Genomic DNA, 25,451 nt, shown 5'->3' on the forward strand with positions numbered 1-25,451 from the left:
TCTACAAATTCCAAGATTATTCTTTATTATCAATTAAGCATATACAGCTGATAAAAACATTTCTTAATACATATTAAACGATGTGCTGTAAATGTTACTGTTATACCGTAGTGCGCCTTATATAGGATCTGCATTATAGTACGATGCTTCATTCTCCGCGTGGGTCTGCATATCAGTACGTTGCGTCATGTCCATATTGGTTACATTCCAAAACGCAATTTAAATGTGGTTAAGAAATTATACAAGTAAAAGATCAGTAGTTGGGCGTCATATTATACACACAGGAAGCAATATAGCTTTCAGGATTATAGTTAGTAGATCTATGCTTACAAGAAATATCATACTTTTGCTATTAAGAGATACCAAATATAATTATAAAAAAGTAAAAGATATATCATAAATTAAGATCTCCTATAATCTCCAAATAGAATTTCCCAAAACTATCCTTAGAGCTATTCTTGGCAAAATGGTTATACGGGAAATAAATGGTCATTGCGTCTTATTATTTTCTTAACACGCCCTACCTGCCGTTCAACGCTACCCCCCCCCCCCCACCCCCGCCCATCCCCTCCCCATTCCTCTCGTGTACTGATTAAAATTTGTATATTACCAGCCGTCTTCCATCTAATTATCAAAGATATTGCGCTTTTGTGGACTATTTAACATGATAATGGTTAAGAATGTGTACTTTTTATCTAATTTTGAGATTAACCAATATTCAATATTACTGCTTATAAATTGTGTCGTTTGGATCAAATTACGAAAGCAAGAAAGGTGACTGTATTACTACAAGGTATAATGGTTCGCAATGTAAGAATATGTCATTGCAAAAATATGGGTAAAGCTTAGTACTTAGAAATGCTTGCTAACCAATGTACAGTATATATATATATATATATATATATATATATATATATATATATATATATATATATATATATATATATATATATATATATATAGGAATAACGGAAAAAACTGTTAAACGACTATGCTGCAGTTAGAAAAAGGCTGGATCTCGAGTGAGATACAATAATTAAATTAGGTAAGTGATTGGAAGTAAAACAGCCAATGTTTAGTTTTTGCAGAGCTTTCGAGCAAAACTAGCTCTTCTTCAGTGCATGATCACCGAAAGTGACAAGGAGTAGCAGGAATTGAAACTATTTTATAGCGAAGAGTGTCGACATGGTAGTGAAGTCAAAGCGACTTACTGAATTCTGCTGAATTGAGTAGAAGTTTTAGAAATTCGGATTATTTTAATCCGCGTCGGATTATTTTAATCCGATTCCGTCGTAATTGCAAAAGAGTTGTTTTGGTTTATCTGGGACGGCAATCGTTTCTGATGTTTAAACCGAATGGTGCCGTGGTCGTTAGGTTTAGTTCCCAAAAATTTTCTTTTCCTTTCCTAGATTTATCTGTCCAAGAATCGTTTTGGTCAATGGCAATAACACGCAAATTCTGAATTGAATGATTTTGGAGATTGAAGTGATTTGCAACAGGTTGATTGATTTTTTTGGTTTTGATCGCCGATCTATGTTGTGTGATTCTCATTCTAAGAGTGTTTCATATATATATATATATATATATATATATATATATATATATATATATATATATATATATATATATATATATCCCTTCCCCTTACTGACTACAGCGTGATCTCTAGCAAGTATTCAAAGCATGCGTTTCGATTGAGATTGGCGAGACTAAAAACTCTCTATATTTAATAAATGTATTTGGCAAGATGTACTGTTCTTGAAATGTATAAAAACTTCCTCCAAATGTTAAAAAATACAAATTTTCCATACGAAATACTATGATATTATACAATACAGTATATATTCACATTGACACACAATTAGGAAATAATGCATACCTTTACACGTACATAAATTCATCACGAGCATTTAACTAAAGAGTTTTTCAGACGTCAGTTGGAATGTAGACATTAAGCAATCAAAATTACCCAATCACATAGGTCACCATTCTTGACTGTTTCTTGATCTCGGTGTAGGGACAGAAATGGAGAAAGAGGGGGAGGGGACGAATCAATGGTGTGAGATCTCTTGCAATATGATCCAATATTTTGCATTCCTGAATGTAGTGACGTCATCATTTGTTCCACGAGTGGATCAAAATACTATATAAAAACCTGATCGAGAAGTCGTATTTGAGATTTTTCGTTGGCTTATACGTTTTAAATTTAAGATTGACCTTATGGGACGATACAAAGCAGAGTAAATGAACTTATTCCAGACGGTAAGAAAGTTGGCAAGAAGTTCTACCTTGCAATTGATTCTGCACAAACTTTGATATTTTTTAGAACAAATGAAGTATAAACCATTAGGAGAATACTTAACGAGAATAAGTACAAGTCTGTTGTATAACTGAAATAAACATCAAAAACTTTCAGGGCCTTCTGTGTATCATCCCTATCACTTCGTGTTAGCAATTAGTTTCCGACTTTCAGCTTGGAGTTAATATTTCAACTTTTGTTTACCTGGTTAATATTTACTGTTATGATTACTGTTTTTATATGTTCTGTTTAGTGTTGATCCCTCCATATATATATATATACTGCAAAGATTGAAATTTGGCACCAAATGAAAAATGGATTTATAATATAATTTTGTATTTATTATACGACCTTCCAATTTAAAACGATTTCTTCTCTATGTGTTTTCAGTAATTTTATTAAACTGCTACAAAGAGCAATAAGTTGTAATCGTGATGAAGTATATTAGACGGCTACACCTCTTCGCTATATGAACCATCGCCGCAGGTTGTTGTTGCTATCGTTTTTGTTGGTTTATAGTGAATGTTACATACATGGTTCATGTGAAAAAGCACCATAGAGTGGTCTCGTTTATTTACCTGTGAGGGTAAAACAAAATCATATACTTCTTGTTGAATTATTTTCTTATTTTACGCTGTAAATCCTATAACAGATCTTAAAAACCAATGACTGATCGAACCAAAAATTGTAGAATCTGTTTCGTTCCGAGTGACGAATGGAGTTTTTAGAACCTGTCCCTTTGAATGTTTGGATTTCGGTGTCCATTTTGGATGATGGAAATGAATATTAAACATTTCAGCCCATCTAGAGAAGATGGCTTTTTCTGTTATAAACCTATGCCCTCCCATATACACCTTATTCTCGTGGTTATCGTAAGTCTCACATTCGGTAGGAGTGTCAAATGTTTGGTAATAATGATATCGAACAGACGAGTCGGGATTTTCCCTGCAAATGAGAAAGGAAAAAGATTATACTAAGCACACAAACATACTCACATACACTGGTACGGTATGATATGGTATTATGCCGTTTGGTATTTTATGGTATGGTGTGGTGCGATGTTGCGTGACGTGAGGTGATGTTACGGTAAGTTATTGTACGGTTTGGTATGCTATGGTAGGGTAGAGTTTGGTATGGGATGATTGGCTATGGTAAGGTAAGGTACGGTGGGGTAATATAAGGGACGATATTTTACGGTAACGTATTGTGCGGTACTGTAAGGTATGGTATGACACGGTATGCTATGGTGGGGTAAAGTTTGGTATGGTATGATAGGGTAAGGTACGGTAGGGTAATGTAAGGGACGATATTGTACAGTATAGTATGGTGCGGTACTGTAAGGTATGGTATGGCATGGTATGCTATGGAAGGTTAGAGTTTGGTATGGTATGATAGACTATGGCAAAGTAAGGTTAGGTACAGTAGGGTGATGTAAGGGACGTAATTGTAGAGTATAGTATGATGCGGTACTGTAAGGTATGGGTAATGAGCTGATAGGGCAAATTGGAAAGAGACATCCAGATTGTGAATTAGTTTTATTACTTATACACTTCATCGTCAGAATCATGATGTTTACTTAAATATTCATGTGGCACATGTTTTACGGTTTACGACATTATGAGAAGGACACAAACAGACGACCTTGTACTTTAAACTACTCTGACCATGTAACAAGTTATCAAAGCGTTGCAAAAGAGGGACATTATACTTTCTACCAAAGTCTTCTGATTGTGATGTTGTTGTTCGCTCAAGCCATAATTCTTTGCAATTAAGAGAACAATGTAAAATATACCATGATAGTTCAATCTTGAAGTTTAAGACGATAATGTAAGACAAGCTTTCTGTCTCTACTGATTCTATATCGTCAATGGCTGTCCGACGATATTTATACTTACTCGCAGTAGGTTTCATCTACCATTCCATATACGTGTAATTCCTCACAAATATCAAGAGATGCTAGCATACTGTACCAGCCAGTTGATAGCCAAGTATTCGTTTCAAATCTGTGAGAAAATTATCAGAAAGACAGATGAAAGTTCAGCAAGTTCACCCAGTATATGAATTGAATGATTCATTAGTAGTATTCACACTGGGGGATTTCAGGAGTAACTATGGAACATATATATATATATATATATATATATACAACTAACAGTGTGGAATATTGTATTCTTTTTTTCTTTTACTATCTCTATTGCTTCCAGAATATCTCTTCATCATCTGGTTGTATATGTATCTCGTATATATGTGTAAAGTCCAAAAAGCGATTTTGACAAACTTAAAGGAGACGAAACCCCAGTTATAACCATCGGTGATTTGATTAGCTCATTTGTGATGTACTCCCTCCCAAACGGTTGAGAAATATTTTTTTCTATTTGGGAGTATTTCACATTTTGGTTTATGCACCTTCACGTACAATACTGAAGATTTGTTTGCATTTTTAAAATGATTCTCTTTATTAATCAATAAGGGGTTAATCAACGGTCTAGCGTGCGTTACTCACAGGATTAATGCACGATCGGGGGATAATGCAAGCGATGCACGAGGGCGGAGCCCGAGTGCATCCAGCGATAGCATTAACACCCGGAGTGCATTAATCCTGTGAGTAACGCACGCTAGACCGTTGATTAAACCCGTTCATTCATACACTACCATTTGTGTGGGGGAAAAATCATAAAACAAAACATTTTTGGTTACATATAACCAGAGATTTATTAAAGTGATGCCCCGTAATTTTACCGTGCGTTACTCACAGGATTAACCACGGTCAGCTGACCTGAATGGACCAATAGGATTTAGGAATCTTTACTAAGTATGAATGAACATGCGTTTATGAACTATAGTCATAACTCTAATAAAGATGCATGATTCTAGAAATTGATAAACCTATAAAGTACAGACTTTATTTTCATGAGATTAAAAACGCTGTTTAGAGGTCCTTGAAAATATAAAAAAAGAACACAAGTAATATTTGTTATCTTTTGTGAGACAGCCTACTGGAATGACTGGTCTAACCCTGCCACCTCGAGTGACAGACGAAGTAATTTGTTTCTTTGATATTCGAGTACGTTGTTTATGACGAATGTCTTTCTATAACGTGGAGTCCTCTATATAGGCAGTGCCCGGGCCAAATCCGACCAGAGAAAGATATTAATCCGGTAAACATAAAGCCACAAATATTTCATTTTTTTGGGGATGGCGTGAATCCTTAATGCATGTAAGGTTTGCCGTGTATCCTCCTCTACTGGCCTATACCTTGATTATTGCTCCATCAAGTTAAAGTAAGACTTTCAGTCTTTCTGGCGCTTTGCTTTAACTTAATGCTTTTTATCAGCCCCTAGCAGAAAGGAAGTTAACTTGAGAACCCCTGCTATTGGGTACGGGGTTTGCTTTACTTTATATGCACTGCACTTTTATAGCGCAATCTCTGAAAGTAAGGATATTGGACAGCTGCTGTATATACTTACTTGTTCTTTCCTGTTTCTTTCTCAAAGATTAAATCCGATTCCATTTCTCCTACTTCGTCCATCGAATAAAATGCTACATTTGGATATTGATCAACCATTGCATTGATTCTATCTGCTGCCCAGTTATGGTTAGGTTTAGTTAACCCGAAAAGTAAGATCGATTCTGTTTTTCTGTTCGAATCATCGCCTAAGATCTCCTCAGCCTGGACAGTCAGCGGTTCCACAGACATGTGACAAACGATTCGAATGGTCGTCTTGCTTCCGACGTCCTCCTCGAAGCCTTCCGTCATGGCGGCGTTCATTCGTATCACGCACGGCATGCTGTCTATCTCCTCACCAGCACCACTATCTAATAAATGACCACTTGAAAATACGAGGGCGCACTTCTTACATTTCTTTCTGAAAGTCTGTGGTCAAAAGAGGAAATGAACAAAACAAAAAGTAAAACTTTAGTGTGAGGTCTGTCCCTGAACTTGAAGCGTGTGTGCAAGATTTATTTGTTTACGAACAAATCTAAAGACACTATCAATTTACCGTCCAATGCACCTCCATCTTTTTTTGGCAGGAAGCAATTACGCTTATAGGTTTCAAGATTCCAAAGAACGTAGTGTAAGGTATACTTCAAATTTGATATTTGCAAGAAACAATTAGACTACTTGACAGTCCGATGGTCCCAGGTCGGGCGCAGTACAGAAATTGTACCAGATAGCCTTTCAAAGATTTACACAATAGTGAAGTAGAAGTCGCCTAGTAACACCCTCCATATACCGTTTTCAATGCAATACAATGCAAAAATTTTGTTTGATAGCCACGCGATTTTAATCTTTCCAAAAAAAGTTGCCAGTAAATTACACCGTATACGTTACTGCAGGTTGAACACTGCAGGAGTGGCTGCTATTTCCTTATTCGTTAAGGCTTCGAAGAACCGATGAAGTTATTTTAAGGGGCCCACTGAATTACTTTTTTGCTTTGACGTCATCAGGGGCGATTCCAGAACATTTTAAAAGCGGGTGTGTAGGTCTAGGGTCCTTGAAACCGACTCATCAAGCATTGGTATGGAAACAATTTCCGCTCAACCCCCCCCCCCACCCCTTCCCCCTCCCACTTATTCACCTCCCCATGTAATATTTTATACGTCAAGTGCTGCATTTTTAGGCATATTTAGGTCCAAAATGAAGCGTGCGTTACAGAGTTCAAATGTGGAAACTTTTTTTTGGGGGGGGGGGGTGGGGGGGGATCGTGTAAGGTAAAGAGGTGAAAATGATGCTCATTCCCCACATCCCTGTATCAGAACCTTGTTGTGAACCGTGATAGATGACTGGTGAAATTACACCAAAGACCGACAGGCTCATTTATTATAGTTATGAATTAAAAAGTACAGTACACATATACACTCACGCAAACAAAAAACTTACCGATCCATCCCTCATTGATTTATAATGTTCTAAGACAGCCGCAGGATGTCCAGGTCTTGGGAAACTAATTTTAACCAATAATTTGCCGTCGTTACCAGCAGAGTCCATATACCGCATCACGGAAGACTTTGGTAAAACTATTAAATCTTCATTGGAATTCACCTTTATGGTGCTTCCTCTTGAGCCTTCATTAGCATAAAGATAAGAGAGAAATGCTAAGCCAATCACCACGGTGTAAACCACCAGGTATGTGACGCCTCCTTTCCTAGTCTGAAATTGAGGAGGAAGAAAACCTATATGTATATTTGTCTCATATGTATGTATATATATATATCTATATATATATATATATATATATAATATATATTATATATATATATATACATAATATATATATATAATATATATAATAGATATATATATATATGCATAATATATATATATATAAAGATATATATATATAAAGATATATATATATATATGGGTATGAGTAGATCAGCATGAGTGTACGAGAACAAGGTTCTAAGAACGAGTACGAGATGGGTACCTAACTCTGTACTAGTTAGTACTCTATACTACATTCTGCCTAGAGTATACGAATACGAGTACAAATTCATGAGAATCAGCACAAGTATATAAATGGCTATGCTCAAATATGAGTACTCATTATAAGTCTATGAAACACCATAATTTATCTTTAAAAACTATAAAACGTTACCAAAACTCCCTGGACGAATTAGCCGTATAAGCATGTTTTAAGTTTTATCCGTAGCTTAGAGTACTATTGTGTTAGAACTATATCATGACAATAACAAATGCGTATATCCCCTACTTTTCTTTTGATTATGACCGCAAAATTTATCACATAAAAGACTTTTCTTTTGATACTCTAATTACCGTTATAGAGAGCTAATGTCTGTATTAATTTTCAATAGCGATGATTGTTAGAGGCATTGTCCTGGATCTCTGCATCACATATTATAGGTATAATAGGTTTATACTAGTATACAAATTAATTAAAATGAATTAGAAACACGTCTCATTGCTTTTATGTTTGTTTTTTATAGTTAGATTAATTGAGTGATAAATGAAATCTTCTCAAACTACGGTAAATGACTTTCATTTTGCATTATAGTTTTGGTTCTGATTGATTCATTGAGAGACAAAGAAATGAAAAGTTAACATCGTTTTCTATTTTCGGTTTCATTCAGAGAATGATTCTGTACTTTGTTTTGTCATGCGTTAAAGCTTACACAGAATGTACAATGCATGTAAATGTTTCTGTTGTATAGTTTATTTCTGATTTTTCATTTATGAAAAAATATCAGTCCTAAGTAATAAAATCATTCTGTTTAATCTCTATAGAATGCTATTTTCATGTTAAATGATAACTCCTCATCGCAGGAAAAATGTGCATTTCAGTTCAAATTCTATTATCAAAATCACTTGACTTTATAACAACAACAACTACAACAACAACAACGATATCAATAGAGCGCCGCCAAAAGATAGTCAAATTCATTTTTTTTTCGATAAATCTTAATGTTTTGTAAACGTTTATTTTAGGCCATCTCTATAAGCTAGATCATGTTTTCTTGTTGAGTTGTTGTGTTATCTGAGGAACTCAACCTGAAAGGTATGTTTATTAGATTAAGTAGTCCCTGTCACTTTAATTGATGATACTGAGATATTTAAAACAAAAGTATCAGGTCAAGGTCAGGTCAAGTTAAAATGTGGTATACCAGAATTCAACCTGGAATTAAATCAGTGTTTATCAACAGTCTACAATATCTTAAAATGAATCTGCTGCCTTAAGCCAAGCAATTAATCTCGTTAATTTTGGGAAACTCTGCCAGACTACAGAAATAATAATTAATTCAAGATGCAATTATTTTAATTGACTATATATTGACTGTTTACACTCACATTTGAATAATGACTGCTCTTTTGAAAGTGTTGTCTTTCCGGCAGTTAATTGTAACTTCAATTTTCAAACACTGTTAAATATATCGATGGCTATCATAACAACTTTTTTCTCAAATGGGCAAATTCTTGTTTTTGTTTTTCAAAGTTGTTTGTTGGATGGGACTCCTCTGTTAACCATATCAACTGTGTGTGAACAGTTAAGTCGACTTTCTTTTAACTGTCATAGAATTATTACCATATTTCATATAATTTCATCTTAAAGTTTATCGCGAAATATAACCTTTTTCACTAAATCAGTCTATAATCGATGCGATTTCTGGTGGAATCTGATAGAATTTTGTTACTGACCAGGCAACGTGTTTTGGATGGTTTAGATGCACCTTCTTCCATTATTTGATAAAAGCTGACGTTATGGATTTCACCCCTGGCCTCCTTCCTATGTGGATATTGATTTGGTCAGTGGGCTGTGGAAATAGAAAACAAAGACGAAATCAATACATATAGCAAACATTAAAAATACTAGATATTAAAAAGTAGGAATTGACATTGGAATATGTCGTTAACACTGTTGATGACGAAGGCAAAGATATTAAAATTACATTTTGAGAAAGTAGAAATATGTTATAAAAGAGGAGGTGGCAGTCTAAAGAAACTCATGAAAACATTCCATACCATGATGCACGAAGCATCATTAGCACGACTCATTATCAATGCTTATAGATATTTACAGAACATTTTTCGTGACGTTTTAAAAGTTTAGAGGGGACTGACGTTTCGATCTATAGCAGGATCATCTTCAGAGTGCTAACGAAAACAAGTTACGAACACATTTAAGGGGTACAGATTGGACAAATGAGCAATTAATAGAGAATAGAAGAAGAAAGAGCTACACATGCTTTGTTTTACATTAGATGAACAGTAGATGAGCAGTTTGCTAACAATATTCTTATCCCTATCTTTGACTTTCTTGTATTAGAATATATAGGAAATGGTCTTGTTTTGTATATTATTTAAGTTTGTTTATATTGCATGGTCTGTACAAGAATAACTGGCTTTCACCGTTAAAACATATTTTCTTATACATTTAGTTTTCTTTTTCCTTTATATACAGGGAGTCCTCTACTTTGTTAAGCCATATGAAGGTTTATTAGAGGACTTCCTATCACATTGTATATTCACGTGATAAAACAAATAAAACAATCAAACTCAAAACCACTTATACGGTTTTGTAACTCTATTATACGTGTACCTATAGTGGAATTCCCTGAAATTCATTCAATTTCATTATAGAAATGAAGTTACTGCAATATTTATAATATGACGATAATGATTATTTCTGGATGGGGGTAGTTCGTTGTGGAAGGAGTGGGGAAGGGTAAGGGTGGGGTTCGGGATGAGGTTGGGGTGGAGGTCGTTTCTGAGAATGTCTTTCTTTGTTTGTTTTCACTTATAGATGGCTTCAATTTCTGATACAACTTTTCTAGATCCCTTATAAACCTCTATTAAGAGTTTAAGTTTTCATTTTGTATTTTGTACGCTGTAGCCATCCCTTTGTTATTGTAATTTTTTCTTCCTAACATATACGGATATACATGATTGTTTTTGTGTTTGTGTAAGTAAGCATACATGTTTATATTAACATGGGTGTATATATATGTATGTATATGCATATACTTTTCTCTGTATTTATATTGTGAAGAAACAAATAAATGAAATGAAATGAAATATAACAAACGGTCTTGTTCTGGTTACAGAACTGAAGTGTACTGCATTGTGCCAGCCTACTGAAATCACGAATAGGTTGCTAACATTACTGATTTGTAACCATCATTTAATGCGCATGTGCAGGCTTGTATTAGTCATATCATAATCCCATTGCTTAACCAGATAACGTTATCTTTAATTCAACAACTTAATTAAAAGTATACATATACTGTGAAGAGCAATGGTGTTTCTTAGACCTATCGACATGCATGGCCGCTCATTGCCTGCAGTGTATATATGTATATGTATATATATATGTATATGTATATATATATATATATATATATATATATATATATATACATATATATATAACTCAAAGACAATTATTCGAGACACACACGTTGTAAAGTATGAGATGGGGAATCCGGCTTAGCAGAGCATAAAAAAATATGTTCGATCTGATATTTATAACTTTTTCGAATCAATTTGATGCAAATTAATGTTTGTCAACAGCCATGAGCCTTGACTATAGTGAAGTTGAATTTAGATTAAAAATGTAAATAGCCGTATATATATATATATATATATATATATATATATATATATATATATATATATATATATATAAGGACCATAATTTTTGTTGAAATGCCAATCTCATGTTGAAATTCCAATAAAATATCATATTAGCCAAGGTAGCTAGCTTACTCACAAAACAACCGACACATCCATATGGCCTTATGACGTCATACAAAATATTTAAGTTCCTTGCCGAATAACATAATTCTTCTGTCAATATGTGTTGAACGTCATATGTGTGATCTATCTCATGTGTAATATGTTTATAAAATTACCGACATACTATTCCATCCATGACGTCATACATGCATGTTGACATAGCCAGCTGAGCAAACAATTTTCAATTGGTCATATAGGCTACCACTCGCTTCTGTTCTTCGATATAATGCTTCAAAAGCACACGATAGTAGGTTAGTCAGAACGTCGAAAAGCCTGCAGATACAAGTCACCCGAGAGGAGCTGGCTAACGCCCGATCATTACGCCCACCCTCTTTCCCACAGCCCCCTACCCTAAGCCTCATGTGTAAGAAGGTCCATTCTTGCCGAGTAAACATTTGTACTGCTTCAGGTAAACATTCCAACAGTATAATCAGTAGGGAAAGACTAGTACACTAACTTCTCTTCTCCTCCACAAAACTTACTTGTAAACGTTGATTTGCCGTTTAACATGTCGTTGACTGACTATGACCGTACATCACGCCTCCCAAATACCCTTAACTTTTCCACTTAGGCTTATAGTCCTACCATCCGAACCCTAACGACAAAACGCGATTGAACTCAACGGCTTTGCTTGCAACTTCATTTCTTTACACCGCCATTATTTTTATCTTCCAGCTGAATCAACCAAACGACAATGTTTCCATATAAATTTATTCGTGATTCAGCGTCTATAAATATTCGACAACCGTGAGGATGAGGGGTGTGCTGCTGGTATGTTTTTTTCATTTCTTCTCTGAATGATAACTACACTGTTTTTCTATGATGCAAACTACTTGTTACTTTCCATGTTACATTTTATACTTATAGACTACTAGCAACCAAGGTTTTGATTTAGATAATCACAAGAGAACCATAATGACCCGAGTTACATATACGTCATTCTTGCCATTGACACTCATTATATGATGTACGAAGTACAGTTGGTTGGTTTTCAGTAGGCTATAGGCCAATGTCCAATGGTAGATAGTCGACGACCATTATTCGATGATCGATGGATAATAAAACAATCGTCAAGGTTCAATGAGGAGTGACTGGATGAGAATACAAGTTAGTAGCCAGGCCGGGCTGCGAATATTTTTTTCCCAAACTGAACTGACACTGAAATAATTTCCTCGATTCTGATTGGTTATCAGCGAGCACGTGATATACTTTAGTTTTCAACATGGATCCTCCATAATCTGTCGATATCAGTATGATCAACACAATCAAATTCAAGATATTTACATTAGCAACTTTCCAGAACTTTTAGTAGGTATATTTGAACGAAAGTATAGAGTGAAGCAACTATTCCCAACTACTGCGCCCATTATAGGCAGTCCTCGATCGTTTGTTTACTCGCTTGACTCCGCTCTACACAGCACATACATGTAATGTAGCCTATTGTACTGTGTATAGTATACAACACAATAAAACACAGTGCATTTGTAATTGTATACATGTAGCCGATGTACATATGTACCGTGGTGTTTGGTTGCGATACTTTTAGTTTTATAATCATAAATTCAAAATGTATCCAGTCAATGAATCATGATAGGCCTAGTCGAATATGTAGTGGCCATGAAGACGCGCGAGCGAGTGTGTGTCAGCCAGTGAGTGTACACAAACATGACATTTGACGATATGTCTGTGTCTTTTGACTTGTTAACTAGTTGTATATAGCATTATAACCTATACGTACATAACCACATATGTTTACCTACGCAATTAGAAGTTCTTATACATGGTGACATAGTAGACCTGCATTAACCGTATATACGTATTCGTACTAGATCGAGATCTCAAATTCACTAATATAGGCCCTATCGCCCTTGCAGTAGCTCTTGATAACTGGAAGCCTCACATTGTATCTACATGTAGGCACACTTAGGCCTACATACTTTAACTTAGCCTGTACACACGTATTTTTGACATGATGGAGCCCATGAGGATTGGTATGATCAACACTAACAGTGTCACATACATTCATTCATAAACGCCGACTACCATTCCGGTTTTGATCAGCCAATCAGAATCGAGGAAATAATTTCAGTGTCAGTTCAGTTTGGGAAAAAAATATTCGCGGCCGGGCTACATGGCAGTGCTCTCCTTCCCCTACCTTCCCATCCCAACCACCAGCCGTGCAGACTATCGTTCCTTCCCCGTAGATAGCTGGTGCCTATATAACTCCTAATTCCAGGCTACGGGACTGATAGGGCTGGAAGTTATATATATGTTCATATGGAATTGTAACATGTTGATATCGAATTGGACATAACTTCGACACTTCACTTTCTTTTTCGACATTTATGGAACGTTTGGCTCTCCGTACCTGAACACACACACACACACACACACACAGACTGGTTAAATACTTCACAATGCATCACTCGTCAAAAACAAATAACAAATTTCAAAAATATCGAATCATTGGATTATAGTGCTACATACAAATTGTACTGAATGTTAGTATTGAGTGTCCACCATTATACTACTCAACGTTCAATTCAAACGCAACCCTGTTTATGCTACCTATACTTATATATATATATATATATATATATATATATATATATATATATATATATATATATATATATATATATATATATATATATATATAAGTATAGGTAGCATAAACAGGGTTGCGTTTGAATTGAACGTTGAGTAGTATAATGGTGGACACTCAATACGAACATTCAGTACAATTTGTATGTAGCACTATAATCCAATGATTCGATATTTTTGAAATTTGTTATTTGTTTTTGACGAGTGATGCATTGTGAAGTATTTAACCAGTCTGTCATGAATCTATTTGAACCGTACAGGGGTACTGAGATCATGATTTGTACATAGTGGTTGCAAACGTGACGTTCAAGGAAAATTGTATTCAGTTTGAAGCTGGTATAAATACTATTTCGCGACTAACTAAGGAATGCATATGCATAGTTTGTAGAACACAGGACTGTTATTATAGACATATGATCCCGATGAAGTCGGTTCTAGCCAAATGTCCATTGCTCATTTCAAATTCATTGTATAATTTATTTTTATAAGTTATTTTCCGTTCGGTTGATTTACTAGCACATATTATATCAAAACGTTTAAATTCCTTTCCCCTTTTCTGAGTTTGTATTGAACGAAACTGGGTTGTGAGAGTCCGTGTCAGAAAGGCTGTGTTTCGGACATATGGCCCCTTTCTCACCCCTCCTGCCCCCCCCCCCATACAGCAACAAAAGTTTATACATAGCGATAGCAACCATCTATAACAATGGAGAGATCCATTGATATAGAGCATGTAACACTGGTTCAAATACTAGCCAAACAAACTTAATTAGCTTATTTGCTTCCTTTCATTGTGTTAATAATTTCCCATTCTATTTCCGTTGTCGGTTTAAGCCTACATACTACACATATGCAACAAATGACTGTAGGACGAAACCATGAGAATCAAACATTGGGTATAGAACTGATTCCATTCTCATACCTATAGTTCACTTGTCATACTTCAGGACTATGGTCGTCAAAGGCTCAAGCATATGGCAAGCCATGTGGGACAAACACCGCATAATATATCCGCGTATTAATTCGAATATATACGCGTATTAGTTGTACATGTGTAAAGTTTCGCTTTTTGAAGCGATCTCGCGAACCCGCCAAAACATTTATCGTTGGTATATGTACACAGCAAGAGCGGAATTGTTTTTTCGTGTATATTCTAATTAATCCGTGCATATATTGGATTTAATCTCCATATATATTCGAATTAATACGTGTATATATTCGAATTAATACGTGGATATATTCGAATTAATACGCGGATATATTTAAGCCACATGATTGGCTCATAATATATACGCGTATATATTCCAATTAATACGCGTATAAATTCCAATTAATACGCGGATATATTATGCAGTGTTTGTCCCATATGGCTTGCCATACAAGCACGCATACTTCTTTATCCCACATCCCATTATAATTAGTGTAACGTTGACCAGTGTCCCCGAAGTCCAGCTGCTTGAACTAATAAAAATCTTCAACACATATCAAGACAAAAAAAAATCGGAGAAGAGGTTGATGACTGATTGATTGCTTATTTATTGATTTATTACGTTGATCTTTGATTCACTGGCACATGAATTTACCACAGATTATGGCATTGACAGACTTTACAGATAAGCAGTTAATAGAAATGGTACAGGATAACAGGAACTGTCTGTACACTTAAGCAGTAACACAGTTACGCACTTAGGAAGTTACGCAGTTAGGTAGTTACACAGTTACGCAACTACGCACTTACGCATTTACGCACTTACGCAGTTACGCACTTACGCAGTTACGCAGTTGCGCACTTACGCAGTTACGCACTTACGCAGTTACGCACTTACGCACCTACGCAGTTACGCACTTACGCAATTACGCAGTTACACTAACTCGTGGAGGCATACAAGATATTTTATTGGGACGTACTCAACAACAGGCTTAAAGACTTAACCAGTTTATATTACTAAATAAAATATCTCTTTCGAGATCACAACCGAACCAGTACGTGGGTAAGTAAGAGTATTTACATATGAAGGATAATACTAGCGTTTGTTGACACTAGTCGTTCTCACTACTTGCTTTGCTTAAGAAAACACAAAAGATTATATAAAACAAACGCCCACATGAAACACACGGTATAGCGTTTGTGAGCCTCCTAGTGAAGTCGAAATTACAATTATCGAATAGAAAGTGACAACAAATATGACGTCCTAAAAATACACCCTAGTTTCTTGCTACTTCAATGCACTTAGCGCAACGATAATTTTCTTACAATTCCCTAGGTGTGCGAAAAATAACCCCCGTCACCCCAAAGATACCCGATTTAATCTTTCTTAAGACAAACAATTAAACCTAGAAGTCATGCCAAGCACATAATCGTGTGATAGAACAAAAATATACCAGTGAAGTGGTAACAACTTACAGAAAATAGGCGTTCTCTCGGTTCTCTCTCCGTCAGAGGCCAATCTCGGAATACCTCGTGAGCGTGGTGAGCTCAAACTAATAAAACAAACTGCGCTACCACTAACAAGGGGAAACATCTCAAAATTCGGGTGCTGATTCAGCAAAGTTTACAAACAAAACAGGGGTACGATTTTCATTGGCTGTCCCCACCTGCAACTCGCAAAAGCTCTACACATATTTTTAGAGACAGGCCATCGACGGGTAGAACCGAGGGAACGCTCATTCTACAACGATAATATTATAATAACAATTTACTTAAAGGGATACATTTCCGTTACACTATTATGCGCACCAGCCTCCCTTCCTTGCCGCTTACACCTCATCCCATTTCCGGGATGACTATATAATGTACACATAATATACACACTATGCAGGCAATTTTACACTATACAAGCACACTATACAAGCACACTATACAAGCACACTATACAAGCACACTATACAAGCGCACTATACAAGCACACTATACAAGCATTATACAAGCACACTATACAATCAATACACACTATACAAGCACTATACAAGCACACTATACAAGCACTATACAAGCACACTATACAAGCACACTATACAAGCACTATACATTACACTATACAATCAATACACACTATACAAGCATGATTTGTCCCATGAAAGGACAATTGACCTAATTCCCGACTCTTGGTTATAGACCTCTCCTGTTTTAGTGACACGGTGTCGCGTGAACTGTATATTTGACTTTTAATTGTTTACATATTTGGCTAAAAGCAAGTACCTCAGAAAAAATAGCCCAAAAAACAAATTGTTACAGGTTTCTCTCATTAAACCGACGGTGACTCCATAGCAAGCATTGTTTACTGTTATTTATTCACTGCCTAGCAGCATCCACTGTGCGTGAGTCACGAGATAATAATCGGTCCGGGTAATATCTAAAAGTGGAATCTTTGATAAGATGTTATGCACGTCTCATATATAAAAGTGAGCATGACCACCAACCAGAGTGAACAATTACATATATATATATATATATATATATATATATATATATATATATATATATATATATATATATATATATATATATATATATATATATATATATATATATGCATAAACTATATCTACTAAACTTCAATTTCCTATGGAGGGCGCGATGAAATCTACTCAGGAAATTATTAATTTTAAAGAAACGAGATGAAAGTGTATATATTACTCGAAAATCAACCCCCCACCCCCCCAACCCCTCAAGGCAAGAATGATCTAATAATGACTAACTTTGTGATATAAATGAAAAGGAATTATATGGCGTGGGAAGACTGGCGGACGGTGGGTATACTAGCACTAAACAGGAAAGCAATCGTCCATTGGTAGCATTTGTATGTGTGTATGTGTGTTGGTTGTATGTGTGTTTTAATTGCATATACTATGACAAATATACAATCATTGATAAAGCTCATATGTAGGACCCACATATAGTTTGCTTACACGTATTAAATAAAATTATCATGTGTTCTCAAGAGTCGCTAAAGATGACAACTTGTTATCTTCACTTAATTCTAGTCATACATTTCCAAATCCTTAATCATTTTTTTTTTGCTTGGGAGTTACAAGCGTTCACAGTAACGATCGACCTCTGACCCACGTGTGATCGAGTCTACTATAGTATGCTTACTATACTATGTAACACATCATGTACAGTCAGAGATTTGTATGCCTAACTTCACAAAGTTTGCTTGAATACAGATCTACATGTATATTGTAAAAATTAAATACCAATTGGATGCAGAATATTCCTATTACAAGTACCAAGGGCGTAGGAACCGGGGGGCTGGGGGGAGCCAGCCCCCCAGTGAAAAATATGGTGGGGCGGAAGTATCATTCCGCCCCCCCCCCCGCTTCGCAAGTCAGAAAACCCCTTTATCATTTCCAAATGAGAAAAAAATCTCATTTGGAGCACCAAATTGCATCTAAGGCCAGGTGAAAATGCAAAATTATTTACAAAATGGAGTGGGTGTTGAAGGGTGCTATATTGCACCAAATTGCATCTGAGGCCACCTGGAAATGCAAAAAAATCCAAAGGGGGGGGGGGACACCCCCTCCCTTTAGACCCCTCCCCCAGGCCGGCCATCAGTCTTCAGCCCCCCCCCCCCCCACTCAAAAGTACCTTCCTACGCCACTGACAAGTACAGTATTCTAGTCATCATATAGACCGGGCAGAAGACACCCTGCATGTACCCGGTTTGCTGATACACAATCTATGAGAATTTAATATAAATAGAAGAAACTCAGATCGTAGCAAATCTCCAAAATAAGTAAGATACCATCATTGTGTGCGGAACCTTGATAAGTTTTAGGACACGACTATATATACTGCCCCCGCCCCACCCTCCATTACTATTTGGTGCCCTTGCCCTCCCCTCCATCACTATTTGGTGCCCTTCCCCCCCCCCCCTCCGGGCCCCGCCCCCTTTCATAAGTTTTTGGTGCCCCTTCCAGCTCAAAATTCCTGGCTTCATGGCAAGGACTGGAACTAGTGGGACGGACCTACGTTCCGCGAACTAACGTTTGATATTTAGAAACTGAGCAGTTTAAATGACTTGACATATACAATTAATAAAAAATACTAAAAAAAAACATTCGTAGGCGTTCTTTTGTGTTCACATGTATTTTTGTATTTTAAGAAACAGCCGACAGGGCTGCATGCTTTAATAAAAGCAGGAAAGCGCTTCGCAAGCAACAAAACCTTAAATAAGCATTCGTTGTCTAGGTTTCAGTTTCCCTTTCTGTGATATTGTTGTATAGGTTTGACCTATGTACACCCTTTAGGAGCATGTGATACTATGAGAGTATGAGGGGGGGGGGGACCTTGAATTCTTCTCCAGTTTCGCCAACTTCACAAAACAGATGTTAATTTCGAATTGTGCGAGAAGGAAACGACAACCTCCTTTTGAATGTAACACTACACATAGCACTTGCGTTAAATTTCAAGTTCAAATTTTGTTCATTTAAAAACATTCCAAAGTCAACTTGTACGGTCACATGTTCGCATTAGATATATATACATATCATTTGCCGATTCAGTGCTGTTTCCTTTTTTCTGCTTCTACTTTCCCCGTGTTTGGAGAGAGTGGGATAGAATGAAAGGGAAAATACCGGCTTCATTTCTATGCTTCCTTCTTGATAATGTTACTACATATACTCCGCTGAACATGAACTTCGATAACGCTTGACAAAGACGCAGCTTTCCCCAAAACCCCACCCTCAACCGCTTCCTCCCACTTCGTTAGCCTCACCCAATTGTCACCTCAAACCTTCGACAGCATTTCATCATTTTAAACCCTGATAATTTCCTCGATTTGTGCCTCACCCATTGCCACGTTTGTTCGAAACTGTTGTTCCTTGAGGAACAGAAATGGTATCTGACTTCGGAGGTGTCCTTTACAATCGATGATACGTATAGCAGGTCTCCATTGATAACTAAAATTGTCCAATATAAGCGGTGACGTCATATGACCTATTGGGTACCCGTTGGGTATCCATCGACCTACATCTCTGACGCCGTCGCTTGTATGCAGTTTGGACTTTGGACCAAAACTAAGTTACGAAGTCCGCCAAAAATAAATAACATTTTTTTTGGACATTTTTATGCCATTCCCAAGAACTTCCTCACATTGAGATATTTGAATGGCTAATATTAATATCACACAACTCCTATACGAATTGTAAAAAGGTTAAACCCTACCAAGCTGCAGGTCACTCCTCTGTGACATATGCATATTCAATACCTATTTTAACAGATCTTTGTATTTTGTGTACCTTTAAAAGTAAACATACATGTGCCCGTGTAGTACCACTTGCAGGGTTGAGAATCTCCTGTGGAGATGATTTACTACAGCTTTCTTGGCTTAAATCTGAGATAATTATTATCCAGACTAGACAAACTTTGGGTCAAAATATGTTACTCTTTAAAACAAACATCAACGACTGGACAAGGCCTGCAAAACCTAAATAAAGGTAGTGGCGGACACAGGATATCAAACTTTGGGGAGGGGTCCCCTTGTAGCGTTTGGGGGTCCTCCCTTAGTAAACTTCAACGTTTAGACGTCAAATTGTGCATTCCTGAGACATAATTATTCTACAACTGATGTCTACAATTAGGCCTGAAACGCAAGTTTGTGCTGATAAATAATGACCGTTTCCCCTGACGGACCCACCCCACTTCCGTTGCACACGTCACTGAATAATAGATGTCTCTATAACCTACGACATACGACGATATGTCCAACGTATAGCTACCTTACAGGGAAGAGATATGCCTAAATATTTAACCCATACGCTGTAAAGAACAGCCTATAAGCATAAACCTAAATAACCTGCACATTATATAGTGCTGAAATGCCTGGCCTAGCCTTTAGCCTTGCCTTCTTCAATGCCAAATGCCAATTGCGCAATGGTTATTTTATATTTGGTCAAGGGCTGGTAAAAGCCTATAGCTAAGCACCGGTGAATGTTATTCTGCTTGTTTTAGTGCGACGGAAACATACCACATAAGGGCTCGTAAATAGCATTGTACTAGTTACTGTGGTGCACCAGGTGGTAAAAGCGGCAGTTAATTACATAATTTGAGTTAAAAGATAAACAACCGATTGCTGTTTATTGGACGTAGACATGCGCTGTACGAAATTTTACCCAGATTTTATCACCCTTGTTATTCACGCAGGAGTCGACAGGGTATATGCAAACACTTATCACTAAATGCAGGATGAAAATATAATATATATATATATATATATTTATACAGAATATATATATATATAAATATATATATATATATATATATATATATATATATATATACGCCTACAGTGGAATTACGATCTTCCTTACCGGTTTCGAACCTCTGGACATACAATCAGCGTCCATAGCCTAGTGGTTAGGGTGTCCGCGTACAGAGCGGGAGGCCCGTGGTTCGAATCCCGGTGGAGGCTGAAAGTTTTTTCACTGTTCTTGATTTTCCAACTCATTACGATTTTCATTTATATATATTCATTTGCCTTTGTCGTTTACCTCCATTGCATTTATATATATATATATATATTTATACAGAATGAGAGAGAGGTGGAGAGAGCATGCGTCAGATACATTTACAATGCTCACAGACAAATGAAAAGTAAGACAAAATAGTTAAGGAAAATACTTTTGAAAAACTTACTTCAAGGCTCAACAGTGGGTAAGAAGCCAGTCAATACTGATGCGATAAAGTTCCCTACGGTTACGCCGAGTATAACTCTACGCACAGACTAGCATGTATAGACTGGTGTATACTTTTCGATTTGACTATTTAGTATAGGTAAATAATTAATGAACGAATAAGGAAAGTTCGTTGACGCTTCGAATTTTGTAGTGGACTCTGCCCCTAGTGCTGTAAGGTATTAGGGTAAATCATTAAACAAATTACAAACAATCTCTAACGGGGCTAACGTCGATGGTAGCGTTTAATGGCCATTCTTGGTTTCTATATATATCAACTCCGATGAGTGTAACGTTTTGCATTGTGATGTCTCAGTCTCTTCATTCTTAATTGATATATACAGGTACCGTATCATTCCACAATTACAGTGATGCATATTCGATCGAAAGGTTAACCATTCTCGTTTGGGAAAAGTGTCACAAAATGGCCAAATTTAGTAATTGTTTTAGGCCTAGCATATTTTCAGAAATCTTCATAGTTGTTCTTTGCTGCTTGTTTATATCAAAGAACAATATTCGAGATACTAGGTAGGATTGGTGGTGATATCAAACATTTTAGAAATTCCTTTGGTTAATTGTGGATATTATACTCTATTAAGAGAGCAATCGGAAGGGTTGGGTTCATTATGCTTGACGTGCTCCTATAGTAGCTTAAATGGTAATGGCATGTTAGTTTTCAAGTGTCATGCATGCAGGCCAAGCTATCAGCTAACAAGTGGTGGGATAGTAAATGCCAGTTGAAAACTGCTATCTATGCTTAAGGAGACTTGAAAAGTACGTGGCAAGTTCAGTGTGTAAAGCAATAAGATGATTAATTGTGACGCGACACCTGCATTGCATTTCATCCAATCGCATCATATCAGCAGTGTGTGAAATAATAGAAGATCAGTTGATCCAAACAAAACCGGATTTCAAACAGCTATAGAGTTGATGCCTAACCGTAGCCATACCTAGGTACAGGGTATCATGCCCCCCTGCCCCTTGCAGACTATACATGTGCCCCTACTGAGAATTACTCCTTACGGACTTGGTTGAGTACGTAGATTTCATAGGCCTGTTTACATGACATTATCTTATTCCAAATCGAATAGCTTTGTCATTAAATTTCATTTTCAAATTTCATCTCAATTAATCTTCAATATGTCTGTTTGTGTTCGCATTTGCACTTCATTATTTAAGCATATGATAGCTAATAAGATAAACGCAAAGCACTCATCTAAATGAAGTGGATAAAACTTTTGATTTATTGTTGTAGTTGTATACGGAATTATGTTGTAGCAATAAATACGTACGTACGTATAGGTACACCAACAGGAAGTATGTATTACGAGCAAGTGTAATGATGCACGTTGTACGTATGGGCAGGGGCGGATCCAGGGGGGGGGCCGACCCGGCCCCGGCCCCCCCTTTTTGGAAATCAGTTGCGTTTTTTTTATGTGGGAGTACTTTAAATTCCTAATAGGCATAACTTGGTGAAAGAAAAGCCTAATATATATCCAGCTGTTCTTCCCTGAAACGCGATCGTTTTTATTCCAAATTTGAAACTAAGGCAATTACCGGGCCTACGCGACATCACGTATTAATTAGATACGGCTCAGTACTATAGTGCTGACTATTACTGTCAGGGAAAATCAATGCACAGTTAGCAAGTATATCATAATTATCTGAATGAAACGGGGTGTAGGCGGTTTAACACTATCTAACGCAACGTAGTCGCCAAGAACCTGAAGTATTTTTAAGGGAGGGCCCAAGGAACATGAACTTATAGCATGCTCCTCGTGGTGAATCATAATTGCACCTATTAGGTGAATTGAGTGTACTGTTAATAGTAGGAGAGACTAGTGTATAGGTTCTTATGACCAACTAGACCGGTTTCTGCTCTCAAACTTTATAGGAGCTTCATCAGTAGTAGCCTTTGAATATTTTATATTCGGCCTGGGCGTCTCGTTCTCAAAATGCATCTATTTTCTGTGCACGAGTTTTTATGGGCTCATAATGCAGCTATAAGAGCATCTAAAAGAGCTTCGTGTGAACCTTCAGAGTCAGCTGATTCTTCGTTAGTATGAAACCTTGAGTTAACAAGTAAACCTTTGAGATTTTGGTTTTATTTTTTGATTTATTATATTATATATAATAATTTGGGCGCTGTCGGCAAATTTTGGGTCTGTCGGCAAAAGGAGAAAAGGTGAAGAGAGCGGAAGGGGAAGAAAGAAGGAAAGCTGAATAAAGAAAAGGAGAACGGGAGCTTCTTTATCGGTTATTTCGATTTTCCAGTTCTTCATCTGATAAACTCATTCACCAATCCAATCACCCGACGCCTGCAAGTTAAAAACCTCTCTGCAAATAACTGATAATGTCACGGCCGTCAGTATAGCTACTGTAGCCAGGCTCAGCTAGACGAGTGCCAGAATCACCGGCAACTCAGTGAAAGAAATGGAATTAAAGGCTTCCGTATAGGCCGTAGCCCATGAGTCGTGCTATCGTGTGACAACGTGTTGTTATTATCCTATGTTCAGAATGACGTCATCGCAGATGTCATTCGTTCTCCGTGGAAAACTTAAGGACACGGCTCACGAATTGTACACGATTTTTAACGTTTCTCGCTTGTATATCAATGAATGTTGTTATTTCTCATTACCGGAAAGTTTTCTGAACATTTTCATCACGAAGTTTCACTATTTCAACGATCGGTGAAAGAGAAAACACAGTTCGATAATTGGTCCCAATTAATTCTTCTTCTGCCGACTGCCATAAAAATAATATCGAAATGGAAATTCTACGGTGCAAAATTTGACTTAAAATATGCACCAGATTGCATCTAAGGACGTTTCAAAACTAAAAATTTTCCAAAGGGGAGGGGACACCCCCTCCCCTTAGACCCCTCCCCCATTTCAGTCACCACTTCCAGATCCGTCGGCAAATCAAATTTGACTTAAAATATACACCAGATTGCATCTAAGGACGTTTCAAAACTAAAAATTTTCCAAAGGGGAGGAGACACCCCCTCCCCTTAGACCCCTCCCCCATTTCAGTCACCACTTCCAGATCCGTCGGCAAATCAAATTCTCCACACCCCCCCCCCCAACAAAAAAACCGCTACGCCCCTGAATAGGAAGCAAGAAATAATCCACAAATTCCGATACATTTTCGGTCGGTGATCCGTTTCCGCTTATTATCAGGCCCTCCCTTAAAAATACTTCAGGTTCTTGGCGACTACGTTGCGTTAGATAGTGTAAAACCGCCTACACCCCCCTTTCATTAATAAGTATATCATAATTATCTCATTGAATATATCTTGTTTTATGTTTTTTCTTTGGGTGAATCTGGTGTCATAATTTCCGCGCAAAAGAAAAAACGAATCGACGCAATAATAGTGTATCCATTGTACATGCACTGTTGAGCGTTCTTAAATATGTGTCTATCGAGCAAAAATATGTGCACAAAAAAGCGTGTCTGCAACGTATCTGGTTTTTCTAGTTGCGAAATGTTTCACCATTTTGCATCTAAGCACTCACAATTAACCAAAAATTTCCAAGGGGGAGGGGGCCCCTCCCCCTAGACCCCTCCCCCAGGACGCAGATCACTAAAGTGCTACCATCGGGATGTCGGCCCCCCCTTTCTCAA

At 36.9% G+C, this 25,451-nt stretch overlaps 1 protein-coding gene and 1 long non-coding RNA gene across 3 annotated transcripts in view; one reads left to right on the top strand and one right to left on the bottom strand.

Annotated features, from left to right (window-relative positions):
- Positions 1–25,451, top strand: part of LOC139980263 (uncharacterized) — a 43,556-nt gene that overhangs the window by 1,037 nt on the left and 17,068 nt on the right. The window contains exon 2 of the long non-coding RNA XR_011797490.1: positions 12,228–12,323. This is a non-coding gene — a long non-coding RNA (uncharacterized lncRNA). The remainder of the gene's footprint in view (positions 1–12,227; positions 12,324–25,451) is intronic.
- LOC139980251 (alpha-N-acetyl-neuraminyl-2,3-beta-galactosyl-1,3-N-acetyl-galactosaminide alpha-2,6-sialyltransferase-like) overlaps positions 9–25,451 on the bottom strand; it is a 31,273-nt gene continuing 5,830 nt past the window's right edge. The window contains exons 1-6 of one of the 2 annotated variants that reach the window (XM_071991796.1): positions 21,790–22,011; positions 9,456–9,571; positions 7,182–7,451; positions 5,767–6,173; positions 4,195–4,302; positions 9–3,244 (exon numbers count right to left, since the gene is read on the bottom strand). In XM_071991796.1, coding sequence (XP_071847897.1) covers positions 2,929–3,244; positions 4,195–4,302; positions 5,767–6,173; positions 7,182–7,451; positions 9,456–9,497 — 1,143 coding nt within the window. In that variant the 5' untranslated portion in view covers positions 9,498–9,571; positions 21,790–22,011 and the 3' untranslated portion in view covers positions 9–2,928. Of the gene's footprint in view, positions 3,245–4,194; positions 4,303–5,766; positions 6,174–7,181; positions 7,452–9,455; positions 9,572–21,789; positions 22,012–25,451 lie in introns of those variants that run through there. The other variant, XM_071991797.1, reaches the window with a different exon arrangement.

This window comes from Apostichopus japonicus, chromosome 14, assembly GCF_037975245.1.
Source record: "Apostichopus japonicus isolate 1M-3 chromosome 14, ASM3797524v1, whole genome shotgun sequence".
NCBI classification, from domain to species: Eukaryota; Metazoa; Echinodermata; class Holothuroidea; order Aspidochirotida; family Stichopodidae; genus Apostichopus; species Apostichopus japonicus.